The sequence below is a fragment of the Mustelus asterias genome, chromosome 10, assembly GCF_964213995.1.
Source record: "Mustelus asterias chromosome 10, sMusAst1.hap1.1, whole genome shotgun sequence".
NCBI lineage: Eukaryota > Metazoa > Chordata > Chondrichthyes > Carcharhiniformes > Triakidae > Mustelus > Mustelus asterias.
In genome coordinates this window covers 15395718-15415756 of record NC_135810.1, presented here as the reverse complement: position 1 = coordinate 15415756, position 20039 = coordinate 15395718, and the positions used below count along the sequence as shown (strand labels likewise).

Sequence of the window (20039 nt, the reverse complement as noted above, 5' to 3'; positions counted from 1 at the left end):
AGATAACTGGAAATGTTCACCTATTTTCTGTTTTCTCCTCAGAATTCCTAAACTTTAAACCCGTCTCTTTAACTTCGGGGGTCGTAAAATCTCATTAAAAATGTATATATACAAACAAACCTAAAGGCTCGGACCTTTAGTTAGGAATCTATCCAGAATCCCAGGCACAAAGACTCACAAGCAATCCAAGTGAAACTGAACCCAGTTTACCTTTCTTAACACACAGATATGTATACTTTCAGCTTAAAAAAATTACATTGTTCATAATAACATATATTACATAATATAGATAGATGGATAGACAGACAGACAGACAGACAGATAGATAGATAGACAGACAGACAGACAGACAGACAGACAGACAGATAGACAGACCAACTGACCGATGGATGGATGGATGGATGGATGGACCGACTGACATATCACAGAAGCACAGAATTTATATAGCTCAGAAGGATGCCATTCAGCCCATCATATCTGCACTGGCATTCCGCATAACCAATTTACTTAGTTCTTTTCTCCCATCTTCTCCCTGTTACCCTGCATATTGGTCCATTTCAAACAACAATCTATAAACCTTGTGAATTTGCCCTATCTCCACCACAGTCAGGCAGTGCATTCCAGGTCTTAGCCACTCGACGCATGTTTTTCCTCCCATCTCTTCTCCTTTTACAAGTTACCTTAAGCCTGTGCCCTCTCGTTCTCGATGCTTTCATAAGTGGATACAGTGTGGCCCTATCTACTCTGTCCAGACCCCTCATGATTCTGTATTGCTCTATCAATGATGCACATACCAAATTGATAAGGTGTATTTAATCGATTGCATCATCTTAGCATTAAAATAGCTTAGTCCATGCAACTTTCCATTCACCACTTACCATTCACCATGTTTTACAGTCCAATACTGGATAAAAGGAAGGACCATGAAGTTAAAGCTGGTGCCCGATTTAAGCATGACCAGATTTACTCTTTACTGATTGTGACAGTAATATTCAGTGGTGAAACATCAATGTTGTACTGTGTATTTTTTTACATTATGATAATTGGCGGCCCAGTTTGAACAAGCTGGATTCTCTCTATATTGTCAAACTGACAAGGGCACGGTGGCACAGTGGCTAGCATTCCTGCCTCACAGCACCAGGGACCTGGCTTCAATTCCGGCCTCAGGTGACTGCGCGTGTGGAGTTTGTACATTCTCCCCATGTCTGCATGGGTTTCCTCCTGCAGTCCAAAGATGTGAGGGTTAGGTTGATTGGCCATGTTAAATTGTCCCTTAGGCTGGAATTTTACCGGCACTCCCGCTTGTGGCTCGTAGGATCGCGCCCGGGCCAACGGAGAATGCTGTTCTGTGAGCTTTGTCCGACCCAAAATTGGGGCGGGTGTGCCGGTGAAATCAGGGCCTTAGTGTGGGGGAGGTGTCTAGGATAAATACGTAGGGTTATGGGGAAAGGATCTGGGTGGGATTGTGGTTGGTGCAGACCCGATGGGCCAAATGGCCTCCTTCTGCACTGTAGGGTTCTATGGTTCTACTGAAATACATAAGGTTATGGGGATAGGGCCTGGGTGAGATTGTTGTCAGTGCAGGCTCAATGGGTCGAATGACCTCCTTCTGCACTGTAGTGATTCTATGATTCTGTGATTTATCTCCTATGAATTAAATGAAGATAATGGACATCTTGGTCACACATTTCCACTTTCACTGTAAGGTCCTCAGTTGCAGCATGTTAGGAACACGTTTCCCACAGTGCTTTCATTTTGATTTTAAAACATAGTCATGTAGATTCAGGGAAATGTATTAATGTTTAACGTAATATCAAAATCTGTTTCCGACTGCTACTTTACATTAATATGCTTGTTTCTCTTTGGCGATCTTTTTCGGAACCATAACTTTTCCTCCTCAATCTCCATGCAGCTTTTGCACAGTGCTTGAGTAGGAGTTGGTCTGCATTGCGACACATTGCCAAACCCTTTGCCCCCGCTGCTTATCAATGTGACATACCTAAAAAAAAAGGGCCATTGAGTATCTCCCTTACACAATGCACTAAACCTACAATAGGGGATCAGTCAGACTTTAAATCTGCTGCTGAGACAATATTTGCGCAACCTATCGTTGGATTAGGCCAATAGCACGGGGAGCCGGTGAAGGATGTCTCGGGGTTTATTACGCTTTCCATGCTCTTTCTATAACAAAATCTTTTGGAATTTGTGAGCCATTTCTAAAGAGTAATTGGATTTGACTGAACCCCATGCAGCATAATCCTTCTCAGACACCTTCCCAATGCTGCTAAAGTCTGCTTGCTCCTAATCCTGGCGATTTCTTCACATGACCTGCCACCCCCGAGTGCCTAGCTAATGAAAACAAAGCCGTTTCATTAACACCCTTTCAATTCTTCTTCTCCTCGCCTGCTTGCAGCATTTCCAGAAGGTTAATCTTTAATTCCGGGAGGCTCCAGCAAAACCCTGGAAGGTCGGCAGCCCTACATCCACTCTAAGGCCACAGACTGCAGCATTGTAGATTTACAGGGGCTGGGTTCTACATTGCTGTGCAGCTATTCCTGACAGAGTGATTAGCTACCTTCACAAAAGGCTCACAAATTAAAGTGTGTGAATAATTTTTTTAACTTTGACAGGTTTGATACAGGTTTGGATGGCACGATGGCACAGTGGTTAATGCTGCTGCTTCACAGTGCAAGGGACCCAGGTTCGATTCCCAGCTTGGGTCGCTGTCTGCGTGGAGTCTGCACGTTCTCCCCGTGTCTGCGTGGGTTCCTCCGGGTGCTCCAGTTCCCTCCCACAGTCCAAAGATGTGCAGGTTAGGTGCGTTTGGCCATGCTAAATTGCCCCTTAGTGTCAGGGGTAATTTAATGTATTAATGTAAAGTAACAGGTGTTAGCTAGGGTAAATGCATGGGGATACGGGGATAGGGCTGGGTGGGACTGTGGTCGTTGCAGACTCGATGGGCCGAATGGCCTCCTTCTGCACTGTAGGGATTCTATGATTCTAAGATACATTGTAGATGTGACACAGCTCTTCTTAAAAATTCTGCATTCACGTTCCATAAAGCCACTCAAAACAAATGTTTACCCATTTGCCACTTTGATGCACGGCTGTTAAAATCTAGGAAGAAATTAATGTCTCCTTATGCCTTATAAAATTAACAGAAATTGACTGTTTAATTCATATTTTATGACGACGAACAAGGCATCCACCAGAATTTGCACTTCATTAAAACAGACAAGGCTGTTAACAGCTGTTTTATGACAGAGATTATGTACATCTGGAATCTGTCCACCCATCTATCATCCAATTAACCAGCCACTGGGGCAGATGCCACCAGCATATGTTACATACGTGAGAACCCACTTTACTCTCAGCAAGACAGAATGAGGTATTTTTATTCACTTATCAAAATGAATCCTGAAAGAAGCAAAAATAGAAGAAGCCAAGACATCACATTCTTGCTGAATCTAGATGGAGGGAAGATGCTGAACTGTGTGGCTACTGTTGATCATTAAGACTTTCGAAGACAGATTGCAGTCTGCAAGAAAGCACCTGAGCAAGAAAAAGCAGCATTGACTTTGCATCTATTCTGACAAAAACAGGCTGGATTTGAACTTTTACCTCTGCTAATTATGGAATGTTATGCACACCTATCCCTTGTCAGTGACTTTCATAGAAACCCTACAGTGCAGAAGAAGGCCATTCAGCCCATCGAGTCTGCACTGACCACAATCCCACCTTGGCCCTATCCCCATAACCCCACATATTTACCCTGCTAATCCCTCTAACCTATGCATCCCAGGACACTAAGGGGCAATTTAGCATGGCCAATGCATCTAACCTGCACATCTTTTGACTGTGGGAGGAAACCGGAGCACTCAGAGGAAACCCACACAGACACGGGGAGAATGTGCAAACTCCACACAGACAGTAACCAAGCTGGGAATCAAACCCAGGTCTCTGGAGCTGTGAGTGCTAACCACTGTGCCATCGTGCCGCCCAATTGCTGACCCAATTTAAAGGAAAGAAATGTGAAACCAAAACCTTACCTGCCTATTAATGTGAACATATCGGGCTGAGTTTTACAGCCGCACTCACCCTGAAACTGGAAAACCCTGTCCAAGGTCAACGTTCCTTTCCATGGTCCGCCCCTTGCCCGCTATGACTCCCATGGCGGGTGGAACGGGAAAATTCACCCCATAGGATTCAATAGCACTGCTTGAGGAGCAAGATGTTTTTCCTTGTCTTGTAAGGTGTTCCTTCCTCAAATATTATTACCAAATGCAGGTCAGCTGCCCATTCATTTTCTGTCTGCTGGACTTGCTGTGTGAAAAGTGGTCACTACCTCTCACCCCATTGCTTCCACCCTCACCTCCAATAACACGTGTCAAGGATTCATGGACTCATTTGTCACTAAGATTGAGACAACCTGAGCAGCTGCCTCTACCATGTCCCTCCCTTCCACAATTCCACTATATCCTGTACCCATTCCTTCCCTTCTCCCCTATGTACTCTATAAATGGTATGCTTCATCTGTACAGCATGCAAGAAACAATACTTTTATTAATGAGATGACGATGCTGGCATCGGACTGGGGTGGACACAGTAAGAAGTCTCACAACACCAGGTTAAAGTCCAGCAGGTTTAGTTGGAATCACGAGCTTTAGGAGCGCTGCTTCTTCATCAGGTAAGTGACTCATCTGATGAAGGAGCAGTGCTCCGAAAGCTCGTGATTCCAAATAGATCTGTTGGACTTTAACTAGGTGTTGTGAGACTTCTTACTATTTACTAATACATGTGATAGTAATAATTTAAAACAAATCAAATCAAATCAATAAATTTCCATTTGACTGAATTTCCTTTAATGCCCCTCCCTGCCACAGCACTGAATTTGCATCTTTCTCTGGTCCCTCTGCTATCTCCCCTCATGTCTTCCCATCATGTCCAGGAGACCCACCACCTGCTTCCTCAATCTTATTCCTCCTGATTACCCAACTTCCCCTCCTTTCCCCCACAGCCAATGTTGTAAATGGTTGTTGTGCCTCTGACCTTTAAACCTTCCATCATCACCTCTTTCCTCAAAAAACACAACCCTTGACCCCTCTGTCCTTTCAAACTACCAGCCTCCCTTTCCTTGCTAAAATCCTTGAATGCGTTGACACTTCCGAAATCCATTTATACCTTTCCAAAAACTCCATGCTTGAATCTCTTCAATCAGGTGCCCGCCCCATCACAGTACTGAGACAGCTCTTATCGAAGTCACTAATGGCATCCTAAGTGACTGTGACAACTGTAAGCTTTCTCTCCTCATCTGATAATATCTGTCGGCAATCCTTGACGTGGTTTATCACAGCATTCTCCTCCAATGTCTCTCCTCTGTCCTCTAGCTGGGAGCAACTGTTCTCCTGTCCTTCCGTTGTTTTCTATCTAATCCTAGCCAGAGAATCACTTATTATTTATTTATTGTGTCACAAGTAGGCTTACATTAACACTGCAATGAAGTTACTGTGAAAATCCCCTAGTCGCCACACTCCGCTGCCTGTTCGGGTACACCGAGGGAGAATTTAGCGTGGCCAATGCATTTAACTGACATGTCCTTTTTGGACTGTGGGAGCAGACTGGAGTACCCAGCGGAAACCCATGCAGGCACGGGGAGAACGTGCAAACTCCGCACCCAAGTGACAGTGACCCAAATCGGGAATTGAACCCATGTCCCTGCCGCTGTGAGGCAGCAGTGCTAACCACTTTGCCACTATGCTGCCCCCGCTTTTTCTGCTCCATGGCGTCCACCATGGGTCTGTCCTTAGTCTCCTCCTATTTCTCATCTACATGATGCCCCTGTTGGCAACGTCATCTGAAGGCACAGCATTACTTTTCACATGTACACTGATGTCACCCCCTCTATCTCACCACCACCTCTCTCAAATTTCTCCACTCTTGCCAAGTTATCTGGCTGCTGCTCTGACGTCCAGAACTGGATGAGCAGAAACTTCCCCCAGTTAAATATTGGGGAAATGGAAACCAATGTTCTTGGTCTCCCTCCAACTCTGTTCCCGAGGTACAGACGCCAACCCTCTCCTTGACAGCAGTCTGAGATTAAGCCAACCTGTTCTCAACCTTGGTGCCATGTTCAATCTTGAGATGAGCTTCCAACCTCATATTCATGCCATCACTAAGAGTGCCTATTTCCACCTCCATAACATCACTTAATTTTACCACTGTCTCAGCTTGTTTGTTGCTGAAACCCCCATCCATGCCTTTGTAACCTCTATACTAGACTATTTCAATGCATTTATGGTTGATCTCCCATATGCTATCCTCTGCAAACATGAGGTGATCCCAAACTCTGCTGCCCATGTCTTAATTCACAGCAAGTCTGATACCCCTATCACTCCTGTGCTGGCTTCTACTCACACATCTCCTTGGTTTTAAAAGTCTCATTCTTGCTTTCAGGTCCTTCCATGACCTTGCTCCTTCCTATTTCTGTACTCTCCTCCAGTCCCACTACCCTCTAAAACATCTACGCTCCTCTAATTCTGGCCTCTGTGCATTCGCCACTTTTAGTTGCTCCACCATTGGTGGCCATGCCTTCAGCTGCGTAGGTAGGCCCCAGCTCTCAAATTCCCTCCTTACACCCCTCTGCCTTTCTACCTCACTTTCCTCATTTCAGACACTCCTTCAAACCTATCTCTTTAACAAAAGTTTTGGTCATCAGACCTAATATGTTGCTTGGTGTCATACTTTGTTTTGGAATACTCCTGGAATGTTTTTGGGATGATGCACTGGGATGTTTCATGACATTGGGGCACTATGTCGATATAAGTTGTTGTTGTATAATTGCCTGTATGACTATGACCACATTCAAAGTTAACCTGTTAGTTTGGGACATGCTAAGATGCCACATAAATGCAAATTCTTTCCTTCTTCTAATACGATTAATCTTCAGGATATTGGAGACATTTTGTGTTGCATGTTCAAGGTTTTTAACCTTACTGACAGATGACAGTTGAAGGGTTGTTGTTTAGAGAATAAGGATATTGCTGGGTAATGGGATCATTTGGGGAAGTAAAATTATTAAAATGAGTAACCATCTTTCTGTTGCATTGAGTTTTATGCCCCAATTAATATGACATTGCCCTGAACTGTTTTTTTTAATATGCAGAACACAGCAGTTGAAAACACTCCGACAAATACTGTTCTTAACATTCTCCTTTTGCCGGTTCATTTACATGGCTTTCACAGAATCATAGAATCCTTATAGTGCAAAAGGAGGCCATTCGGCCCATCAGTTCTGCATCAATTCATGCCCAAGCTTACCCCATAACCCCACATATTTACCCCATTAATCCACCTAACATATATCTTGGGACACTAAAGGACAATTTACCACAGCCAACCAACCTAACCTGCATATCCTTGGAATGTGGGAGGAAACCGGAGCACCCAAATGAAACCCACAGACATGGGAGAATGTGCAAACTCCACACAGTCACCTGAGGCTGGAATTGAACCCAGGTTTCCGGTGCTGTGAGGCAGCAGTGCTAACCACCGTGTCACTGTGCTGCCCATAGTTTTCAAGTTTCTTGTTTTCTCTTTCAGTTTTACTTACTTCTGTTTCTTTCTATTTTTGTTCAGTATCATTGGCTTTGACACACTAATCATTGAAAAGAATGAAAACCATGAACAACAGCAGAAACCACCACTAAATTGTACAAACTGCACTGAATAATGAGCCAGAATTTGACCCAGACATCTTAGGTGCAATGAAATACACGCTTCTCATATCTTGAGTTGTCACCTCGATAATACAACATGTTGCAGCTGTGCAACACATGTTAGGTTACATATTATTTGACATCAGTGTGTTGCTCTCAAGCCGCTTTGAACCTTATTGCAACTACATTTTTTCCTTAACAGCATCTTACTATTTATTAAAAAATTATTGTTAAGAAGTCCCCTGCTCCACATTGGTCTAGCTTTGACTCCTCATTCTGGTAGAATTGGGAAGATAGAATCATAGAATGGAATCATGGAATCACCACAGTGCAGAAGGAGGCCATTCAGCCCATCAAGCTTGCACCCATAACATTCCCATCCAGGCCCTATCCCTGTAACCACACATATTTACCCTGCTAATCCTCCTGAAAATAAGGGATAATTTAGAATGGCCAATCAACCAACCCTGCATACCTTTGGTCTGACGTGGAGATGCCAGTGTTGGACTGGGGTGGGTACAGTAAGAAGTTTCACAACACCAGGTTAAAGTCCAACAGGTTTATTTGGAATCACGAACTTTCAGAGCGCTTCTCCTTGAGGAAGGAGCAGCACACCAAAAGCTCCTGATTCCAAATAAACCTGTTGGACTTTAACCTGGTGTTGTGAAACTTCATACTGTGCCCATCTTTGGTCTGTGGGAGGAAAATGGAGCACCCAGAGGAAACCCACGCAGACACAGGGAGAATGTGCAAACTCCACACTGTCACCCAAGGCTGGAATTGAAGCCGGGTCTCTGGTGCTGTGAGACAGCAGTGCTAACCAATATCATAGAATCCCTACAGTGCAGAAAGAGGCCATTTGGCCCATCGAGTCTGCACCGACCACAATCCCACCCAGGCCCTAACCCCATATCCCGACATATTTACCCGCTAATCCCTCTAACCTACGCATCTCAGGACACTAAGGGGCAATTTTAGCATGGCCAATCAACCGAACCCACACATCTTTGGACTGTGGGAGGAAACCGGGGCACCCGGAGGAAACCCACGCAGACACGAGGAGAATGTGCAAACTCCGCACAGAGAGTGACCCAAGCCGGGAATCGAACCCAGGTCCCTGGAGCTGTGAAGCAGCAGTGCTAACCACTGTGCTACCGTGCCGCCCTAAATATGTCACCATGCCGTACAGTTACATCACTCACTTACGTGACATAAAACTCATAGAACCACATTAAACCTTAAATATATATTACTGGAAAAAATTAAATGCTGCTCCAAGCAGCATTGCTTTTTTGAGAGACTTTTAACTGCAGGAAAACAAGTTAAGGATGGTTATTTGTGGATGAAGGTGCATTGAGGGATTATTTCAGTGAATTCAGTGAAGCAAAATGGTATCGTAATTGTACATTAATATCGCATCAAATCCAGTGAAACGGTGCTCCCAGCGCAAAGCTTTGCCAGATGTGAGTGCAGGCAATGGGTGAGATTGGAATATTATAGCTTGATTCTCTGACCCTCCACCAGGTGCATTGCCTTACTGAATTTGCCATACTGCGTCTGGCTGAGCTGGAAAGAATTAAAAACATCCAACCCAACAATTACAGATTTAGGGATGGAATCGCACAGTATGTTTTCAGTAATGCTAATGCATTCCCATGAAATTTCTCAAAGGCACTTATTTAAAACAGGCCGTAAGCTGTGGACAAAGTAACTTTATACATGTTTGTAACTAATATCGCACCTAAATATCTATCCAAGCTCGTTCTAATTCTGAAAGATGTGCTGGTTAGGAGCATTGACCCGAACAGGCGCCGGACGGTGGCGACAAGGGGAATTTCACAGTAACTTCATTGCAGTGTTAATGTAAGCCTACTTGTGACACTGATCAATAAATTTTAAACTCACGTTGGTTGTAGGAGGAAGAATCTGGAGTGCTGATTAGCAACTCATCGTGGGACTGAGTGAATGACTTAGGGGTGATCTCATTCTTGATGACAGATCTGATCAGGGGCCTCTGCTGAACTGATGTCTGGTTGTCAGGCAGCTGAAACTGGTGTCTCGTTGGAAGTACATAGGAAAGCAAAGAACCAGCCAGGACATCTGTCTGGTCACAAGCATATCGATAGGCTAGAGAAGGTGCAAAAAGAACCTCGGCTTCTGCTGTCAATCACTGCCCCTTGTTTAATGACCAGTGTTTCGACATTGTCCGAGAATAGAATTGGGCTGTTTTGATACAATTCCTCCAGTCATTTGAGTCTGCCTACCCTCACCACCCTGGTCTTGTTTGTAGGGAAGTTCCTTAAGTGAGACACTGAAGGGTAATCACTGAACTAGACATTTGTCATAGCAGCTAGGGAAAAAGAGCTAAAGGAGTGGAAATTGGAATGTTTTTTATAAATGCGATGTGGGCAACGTGATAAGGCCATCATTCATTACCCATCCCTACTTGTCCATGAGAAAATAGTGGTGAGCCACCTCCTTAAATACAACTGGGTAACCTGCTAGATAATTTCAGAGGGCAGTTAAGAGTCAGTCACATTGTTGGAATCACATAGAGGCCAGACCAGGTAAGGACATCAATAAATCAGATGGGTTTTTACAATAATATGGTTGTCACATACTCACTATTGGGGTGGCATGGTGGCACAGTGGTTAGCACTGCTGTCTTCCAGGACCCGTGCTCCATTCCAGTCTTGGGTGACTGTGTGGAATTTGAGCTTTCCCCCCATGTCTGCATGGGTTTCTTCCAGGTGCTCCGGTCCAAAGATGTGCAGGTTAGGTGGACTGGCCATACTAAATGGCCCCTTAAAGCCCAAAGATCTGGAAGTTAGGTGGATTAGCCATGATAAATGTGCGGGGTTACAGGGATAAGGTGGAGGGGAGGGCCTGGGTCGGATGCTCTTTCGGAGAGTTGGTGCAGACTCGATGGACCAAATGGCCTCCTTCTGCACTACAGGGATGCTATGGGTCCTTCAGCTAAATTACTAATAGCTTTTTATTCTAACTGTATCTACTTAATTTAATTTAAATTCCTCAGTTGCTGTGGTGGGCTTCAATCTAGTTTTTTTAAATTCCGTTGTGGGTTGTGGGCATCACTGGCTAGGCATCAATTGCACATCTCTAATTGCCCTTTAGAAGGTGGTGGTGTCTTGGGGTCAGAGTCCAGGGTTAGGGATCGCGAGTCTTAGCCATTGTGTTATAAGAAGAGAAAAGGTCGAAAAGCAAAGGGGTTAAAAGAAGAAGCAAAGTGAATAGATCCCTACATACATAGCACTCTGGTGAATCAGGAACATTGTGCTTTCCATATTTCAAACTATGTTGATATCAAATTATTAAAACCTCTAATCTCAGAGAAATTAATTTGTAATAATTCCTTCTCTTTCCAGCTCCATGCTGAAAACTGGCCCTTTGGGGTGGAAATATGTAAACTGATGCCTTTTATGCAGAAAGCATCGGTTGGTATTACTGTTCTCAGCCTCTGCGCACTCAGTATAGACAGGTAAATCATCACCTCAATCAAACATGTCATTCTGTGTCCTATCAGCCTTGCTGCTCATTGTCAAGAAGGTATTTTATATTTAATATGTTTTTTAATATATCGCAGATATCGGGCAGTGGCATCCTGGAGCCGCATTCAGGGGATTCGAGTTCCCATGTGGACTGTGATTGAAATCATCCTCATCTGGGTAGTGTCGATCATTTTGGCTGTTCCAGAGACCATAGCCTTTGATGTGGTGAATGTAGACTATCGAGGAAAGAGATACAATGTCTGCTTGCTTCATCCCAATCAGAAAACACAATTTATGCAGGTATGTAGATCCATCAATCCAGCTTACTAATGAAATTCTGTTGTATGCTTTGCTGAGCAGATTCGAAGATTGTTTGCAGGTGTCCTAGTCACAGTGATGATACCTGGAGTGAAATTACTTGGTAAAGCCATTCCAAAATTAACCGAATCGGATATAAAAAATTGGACTCATGAATAAAAACACAGCCCCTAAAGGACAAAAGACAGATTTCGATTCAGGTGTAGACTCTTCATTAGAACTGACAATGTTTAAGATAGAGACCTATTCTGGTCAAGGACTTGCATCCAAAACATTCAACTGTCTTCTATCATTTCAGAATCTGATACACACACTGTGTGCCTCCATTTTATTTGGAGTTTAATTTCTTTTGCGTACATTGAAAGTGCTATCAGTATTTCGACATATTTCTAAGATGATGATGCATTCTCTGTGGACTTGTATTTCCCTGTTGGGCATAATGTATAATCAGAGATGAACAGTGAGATAAGTGAATCATCATAGAATCCCCACAGTGGAGAAGGAGGCCATTCAGCCCATCGAGCCTGCACCAACTGTCCGACAGAACATCCCACCCAGGCCCTAGCCCGTAACCCCACATATTTACCCCACTAATCGCCCTAACCTACATATATTGGGTCACTAAGAGGCAATTTAGCATGGCCAATTCACCTAACCTGCACATCTTTGGACTGTGGAAGGAAACCGGAGCACCCGCAGGAAACCCACGCAGACACGGGTAGAACATGCAAACTGCACACAGTCACCCAAGGCTGGAATTGAATTCGGGTCCCTAATGCTGTGAGGCAGCAGTGCTAACAACTATGCCACCATGCCACCCATAAAAGTACACACTATTAAAACTGCCCAAAGTTAGGGTACATCTTCATAGAACTGCTTTGATTTGAAATGAGATACACAGTGAAATGGGTGGTGAAGGATACATCTGTCCATTCTGCACAGTGAATGATACGTTTTTATTTTGTACTATACTTGACCCAGGAATTTTCATATTGAACAAAAAGGTGAACATTTGCCAGCTGTGGCTTAGCTTCTCTTGCTGAATATAAGATGCACCCTATTAAATTTCCTGAGGGTTGTTTCATCTGTTGTTATAAATGCTGTATTTCCAGCAAAATCTCAGTCAAAATATTTATACTTTTGGTTGTACAGATTGCTAACAGATCTCTTAAGCTAGGACTTCCTCCTGAGTGAGGGACAAAAATCCTATCTTCAGCCAAATAAGGCTCCATCGTGTGGGAAATGAGGGCAACTGGTATCAACAGGGATGGTTCCCTGTCAATTCTTCAGGTGGCAGGGCAGAAAACCCCACCATCCAAAATATCGTACCCACAAAGTAATCAAATGCCCAGAAGGAAAGAACAGTAGAAATGGGGAAATAAGAATACTGGTCTGAACTGGTCTTGTGAACCTTAAATGGAACACTAGTGAAACCTGGTGTTATGTGTGTTTGGAATGGGTCATGTGACCAGATATGTCGGGTGAGCTATTTGGGAACCATCCTGAGTGGGCAGTCAACGTTTGGAGTGTGGAGCGAGTAGACTGAATAAACACCTGTGTTCCCTGATGCCTGACTGTGGAGTAGTTCTTGAGGAGACACTTCAGTACGAAAAGATTTAACAACTGGTTTCCTCCGGGTGCTCCAGTTTCCTCCCACAGTCCAAAGGTGTGCAGGTTAGGTGGATTGGCCATGCTAAATTGTTCCCTAGTGTCTCTAGATGTATAGGTTAGGGAAATTAGTGGCGTAAATATGTGGGGTTAAAGGGATAGTGTCTGGGTAAGATACTTTATCGGAGAGTCGATCCAGACTCGATGGACCAAATGGCCTCCTTCTGCATTGTAGAGATTCTATGAACTGGGAAGTAAGAATACTTGTCTGTTTTTTATTTCCTATTGGGTGGTTACAACACTGACATATGACATTTGGCTTGTCCTGTACATATCCGTTCTTGGTTGGAGAAACTCAGCTACTCCCACTTCCCACCTTTAACCCTGTAACTCTGAAAGTTTCCAATTCTCTTTTGAAAGCCACATTTGAATCTGCCTCCACCATAGCCAGGCAGTGTTTTCCAGGTCCTAACCATTCGCTGTGTAAAAAATGTCCTCCTCACATCGCCATTGTTCCTTCAGCCAACACGGTGGCACCGTGGTTAGCACTGCTGCCTCACAGTGCCAGGGAGCTGGGTTTGATTGCCGGCTTGGGTCACTGTCTGTGTGGAGTTTGCACGTTCTCTTCGTGTCTGCATGGACTTCCTCCGAGTGCCTCGGTTTCCTCCCACAGTCCGAAAGACATGCTGCTTAGGTACATTGGCCATGCTAAATTCTCCCTCAATCTACCTGAACAGGTGCCAGAGTGTAGCGACTAGGGGATTTTCACAGTAACTTCATTGCAGTGTTAATGTAAGCCTACTTATGACACTAATAAATAAACTTGAACCTAAACTTATCCTCTGGTCCTTAACACTTCCATCAACCGCAACAGAGCTCCCTATTTACTCTGTTAAGATTCCCCCTTATTTAAAGCACCGCTATCAAACCTCCTCTCAACTATCTTTTCTCTAAGCCCCAGCTTCTCCAATCCATCCATATAATTAAAGTCCCTCATCTCTGGAACCATTCTCATTAATCTTTTCTGCATCCTACCTGATGCCTTCCTTAAGTGTGGTGCCCAGAACTGGACAGAATTATCCAGTTATTAGTTATAAATATATGGGGAGATATATGAGGCTGTTTCACTATGCGGGGTGGTTGAAGAAGGGATGAAATCTCCAAAAATGTATCCAATCATAGTTGGCATTCCTAACTGGTGGTAAATCTAGAATTCTGGGATATTGAGTCAGCTTAATTCAGTTGGCTGGACAGCTGGTTTGAGTTGCAGAGTGACGGCAACAATATGGGTTTCATTCCCATACAGGCTGAGGTTATTCATGAAAGCTCTACCTTCTCAATCTTGCCCCTGGCCAGAGGTGTAGAGATCCTCAGGTTAAATCACCACTAGTCACAGCCTATGGTCATCTGGCATTATGCTGACTTTACCTTACATAATCGAAGATGTTTTGTATCTGCAGTGTGCAAAATATTTATGTTGGTAGAGCGAAAGACTGATACTTTCAACATCATTGTCTGCCATCCGTCTCATTTGTATTTTTATATTCCCACTTCTAGTTCTACAAGATAGCAAAAGACTGGTGGCTGTTTGCTTTTTATTTCTGTATGCCCCTTGCATGCACAGCTCTGTTCTACTCCTTAATGACTTGTGAGATGTTAAGGAAGAAAAGTGGGATGCAAATCGCTCTGAATGACCACCTGAAACAAGTAAGCATCCGAATATTAATTTGAAATAACTTTTTCGCAGTTCAACAATGAAAAATAAATTTTTAAACATAAAGAGTAAAATGAATCGGTTAAACCTTGTTCCTACTAAACATTGTGGCCCTTTGTTCTGATGTTGATTTAAGTCTTTTCCCCAATTCAATATGGTTCGCATGATTATTAGAGTAACTTCAGGCCTGAAATTTCATAAAGATGCAACCAATCTTCCACTATAATCCCAGCAGACAACCAGTGAAACTCTCACTCCACAGATAGAGCGAGAGCGATGATGTAATTCCAGCAGATCTCCTGCAGAAGATTGGGGCCTTAATCTTCAAGAGGAAACCTAACTATTGGCATTTTGTTTCATTTCATTTCATTTCATTTGCTTCGGTCCCCCACGAAGGGAGGTCTTGTGATGGAGTGGGCTGTGTGCCTGCCTCTGAGCTGGAAGCCCCTGTTCAAATCCCACTCCAGGACTTCCCCATGTGAAGTGGTATTCTTCTAACTAAAGCCTCTGGCATCAAGCTAGCCCCTTGTTCCAGGAAAAATAAGCTGCAGGTTCAGACCATGTCCGCTTCATTCGCCTCGTGAATTTCTAGATGCGGGAAGCCAAAATAGAAACTCCCTGCTATTTTCTTGTACACACTTTTATAAAGTTGACGGTTTCTTTTTTATTAATTCTTTACTCCATCCTTTAAGTTACGAAGCCAATGCTCAGAGTGGGACAGGCAGACTCGAATCCATTCCTTACTTGCTCCAAAAGCCAACTTCAAATTCCAATTGAATCCAATTCAAGGTCCCCACAAGAATGACAGACAAGATCCAAGCTGATGAGATGAGGCATTGCACCCCACCTTGGGCTTGAGTTCAGCCAAAAGGCCACTTCCTGCCTGTGGCTATTCCATACATAAACACACTATTCAACTATGGGAGCCATATAGCCAAGCCCAACTCTCCATTGTCTGCCTTTCAGGCGTGGTGACTGGATAATAAGAACCGGGTTGACTCTCATCCCTCTTCCCATCGCAACCCCTCAACCAAGGGATTTACATCAACAAATCCGGCACACACAAAATATTTTCCTTTTTGTTGCAGATTTTGTCAATTGCTTGATTATTACCTTTGCCAAGGTGTAACGATTAAAACAGCATGCTAAATCAAATAAGGATTAATTTCAGCTGTCGCTGGTAGGTTACTTGAGCAAATAAGAATGCAATAAGAAAGTAAAATATTATCGCAAAATATATTATTCTGAGGAGTTTACATATATTTCCCACTAATCGTATTAGTTTTCCCTTCCCCCTTCTGCTGTGAGTTTTGATGTCACTTGATACTTTAGTCCCTCTATCCTGAATGTAATGCCTTGCGACATTATTGCAAGAGCACTGGGAGAGGTTGGCACTGCAGAGGCAGGTTGGGAACAATGAGGGTGCCTCAACATGATGATACCGTTGGAAACATGGGTTTCCAACCTGGCAGTGCCAACCTGTGCTATGGGGCATTGTCGGGGCGGACCCTAATGGGAGCTACATGGAACTGGGGAGGACGGATAAATTAATTTATTGGTGGTGATGATGGGGGGGAGCGGATGCGGGAGCTGCGGATGCCAGCGATAGAGGGTAGAGGTGCTGGCACTGATTGTGGGGATGGGGGGGGGAATGTCTGCTCTGGGGGGATGCAGCCTCTGATAGTGGGGGCTGGGATCTCCTTGGTGGGGTGGGTGGGGGAGGTTATTCTTCCCTCTGATTGGGACACCCTTTAAACATGGCGTCCTGATCTCTGTGCAGCCGACTTTATTGGTGGTTTAGGTCCCGCCCCTCAACATGACAGCACGAGACACATCCCCCCCGTTTTTATTGACAAATGGGGAGAAAAATGCCGGTTTTCATTCAGACCCGGACACTTTGCCGTTGTTTTGTAAGATCGCCCCCATTGTATCTGTATCCTGACCCTTAAAGCAATACTTGCAACAACGCAATACTGAATACTTAATTAGTAATAATCTATTGTTTACCATTACCTCAAAAAGTTAGCTTTTAGATTCCACTCAATACACTAATTGGATCCTGGAGGACTCGCCAATACAGCTATGTTTGCATTGTTTTGGATATTGCTTCACGATACAAATCAAAACACATAGTTCATTAAAAATAATATAAATTTCCTCCTTTCAGCCTAAGAAAGTGGATATCTCTGTACCGCAAAATGTTGATAAACATACAACCGCTTCGTCAAGAAATGTTCCACTTGAATTAAGATTAGTTAAAAATTGCCAAATGAATCTCGAAGCCATGGCTTCAGTTGGTCATCGTCCAACAATGTACATGCTGTTTGGATCAAGTAGAATAGAATGAATTGATTTAAACTACAAGTGATTTACAAGCCTACATGTTCCTGATTTTGCAGAATCTCAGAATTTAGAGAAGGGCACAGTTTGTCTTCTCTTTCCAGCAGAGATCTTCAACTGGAATTCTCCAGTGTAATTCCACTGGAACTCCATTTTCCTGTTCTTTCTCCATATCCTTTTATAATCTTTCTTTGCAATTGTTCATATGCTTCCATTCTGAATGACTCAAGAACAGTAAAACATTCCATGTTCTAACAATCCTCGTGTGACAACAATTCTTCAAACTTTGCTCTTTGCTCTTCCAGCCTCATGTTTATGTCCCTTAGTTACTGATTCACCAACATGTGGCAATAATCTTTGTCTATTAACCATCTTGAATTTCTTTTGTCATTTTGGGAGGCAATGGCTTAGTGGTATTATCACTAGACTATTAATCCAGAAACTCAGCTAATGTTCTGGGGACCTAGGTTCGAATCCCACCACAGTAGATGGTGGAATTTGAATTCAATAAAAGATATCTGGAATTAAGAATCTACTGATGACGATGAAACCATTGTCGATTGTTGGAAAAACCCCATCTGGTTCACTGATGTTCTTTAGGGAAGGAAATCTGCCGTCCTTACCTGGCCTGGCCTACATGCGACTCCAGAGCCATGGCAATGTGGTTGACTCTCAACTTCCCTCCGAAGGCAACTAGGGATGGGCAATAAATGCTGGCCAGCCAGCGATGCCCATGTCCCATAAATTAATTTAAAAAAACTGTTGAAAATGTTCATTTTATTTCCCTTTCTCTGCCTCGGTGAAAACTGTCACAATGTCTTGAGCTTTTCTTCCTACCTACAACTTCTTATTCCTTGTCATATTCGGGTGAAATTTTACTGCACCATTATCAAAGCTGCCATTAACGTGGTGTCCAGAGTGATATGGAAAACTCAAAATAGTGAGAATGGTTTACACAAAATCATCACTCTCTTGCGTTTTGACATTCAGGGTCCCTGACCATGTATCTCAGAACTATAATCATCTTATGGCTCTTTTATACCTGCATTTCCACTTTTAGCTATATGACACTAGCTATGACTGTAACACTGCATTCTACACTCTCTCGTTTCCTTCTCTATGAATGGTATGTTTTGCCTTTATAGCGCGCAAGAAACAATACTTTCCACAGTATGTTTATACATGTGCCAATAATAAATCAAAATCAAATCAAATTTAAAGAATTCGCTGCTCGCCCACGTGGATTAGAATTTTAACGCTTTGGGTGTTGCCCTTCCACTGCTCTTTTCCCCCAAACTATAATATTTTGCATTTCTGTGCACTGAACTGCATTTGCCATCTATCTGCCCACTCCATGACTCAGAAAAAATTATTAAGCTGCCCCCTTTCACCATGCCACCCTACAAATTCATTGCCGGAGGTCGTGAGGAACTACATTTACATGAATAGGCCACAGCAACGAATCTGTCAAATCATTGTTGTGGGAGAAACCCATGGTGAACACTTGATTTTTTTAATGCCTTTTATGTATCAGTCAAGGCACGCAGGGGAGAGATATGCTACAATGTTGAGTGTGTGTCACTCCATTCATGCAGTGGGAATGGTTTAGTGAACAGCTTTCATTGCAAGGTTTACCGGTATAACAGTGCATCCTCATAGTGTCTTTGCTTGCTAATCTTGAAGCTCCTTCATGGAAAGTGTTCAGTGGTGTGAGTACATTCTAATGATTCTCTTGCAGCGTCGTGAGGTCGCAAAGACTGTGTTCTGCTTAGTGCTCATCTTTGCTCTCTGCTGGCTGCCACTTCACCTCAGTAGAATTTTAATGAAGATATTCTACAATGAGTATGATCCCGACAGATGTGAACTACTGAGGTAAGACTTAATGGAATGCCAGATTATCACAAGAAGGCAGTATTTGGACATGTACAGTGAAATAACAACTGACTCCCGTTAAAGCTATGGGGATTCATGGGCCGGAATTTTACCGGCACGCCTGCCCAGGAATCGGGGCGGGTGAGACTCACAAGAACGGAAATTCTCTGCTAGCCTCGGGCGGGATTTTACGAGCCTCGCCCGAACGAGATTGTAAAATCCTGGCCATAATGTGAGGTTTTATATACCTGTACAATATAGAAAAAATATTTTAGCTGTTTTTTTGCCTCCATTCCGTTTGCAAGCGGGAGATTAAAATTCATCAAAAACAATGAGCAAGAAAAGCTATGACTCTGCTTTAATATAAACAGAAAGTGCTGGAAAAACTCAGCAGGTCCGGCAGCATCTGTGGAGCGAGAAACAGAGTTAAAGTTTTGAGTCCAATTCTTCGAAGAACAGTCATACTGGGCTCAAAACATTAACTTTCGAAAGGCAGAGAAGTTTAGGTAGGGAATTCCAGCTCTTAGGCGGATTCAGGCAAAGTCACTAATGCTGATGCAATTAAAATCAGAGATGTGCAAGAGGTCGGAAATGGAAGATACAGAGTTGTCAGGCTGAAGAAGATTAAGGGGGTAGAGTTTTCTACCCATTCCTGCCAAAAGGATTACCTGATCCTGTTGATAGCGACACCCCGCCGTGAGTTCCCTGGCGGCGGAGGGTACAAACAATGGGAAATCCCGTGGATAGCGGCGGGACGAGAAAATCCCATTCCTGGCCAATGGCGGGCCACCTCCACCACTGCAGGTGGGGGAAGGGGTGTGGAAATCTCACTGAGAGATAGGGAGGGGTGAAACATGGAAGCGTGTGCAAACAAGGAAGAGAATTTGAAACTGAGGCGTCATCAGATCAGAAGTCAATAGAACAGGAAGTGCAGGAGAGATGGATGAACAGAAGCTCAGAGAC

The 20039-nt window shown here is 43.6% G+C and overlaps 1 protein-coding gene across 1 annotated transcript in view; it reads left to right on the top strand.

The window, feature by feature from the left end:
- Positions 1-20039, top strand: part of LOC144499540 (endothelin receptor type B-like) — a 51663-nt gene that overhangs the window by 12213 nt on the left and 19411 nt on the right. The window contains exons 2-5 of the mRNA XM_078221633.1: positions 11102-11214; positions 11320-11524; positions 14708-14857; positions 18943-19076. Of these exons, the coding sequence (XP_078077759.1) occupies positions 11102-11214; positions 11320-11524; positions 14708-14857; positions 18943-19076 (602 nt within the window). The remainder of the gene's footprint in view (positions 1-11101; positions 11215-11319; positions 11525-14707; positions 14858-18942; positions 19077-20039) is intronic.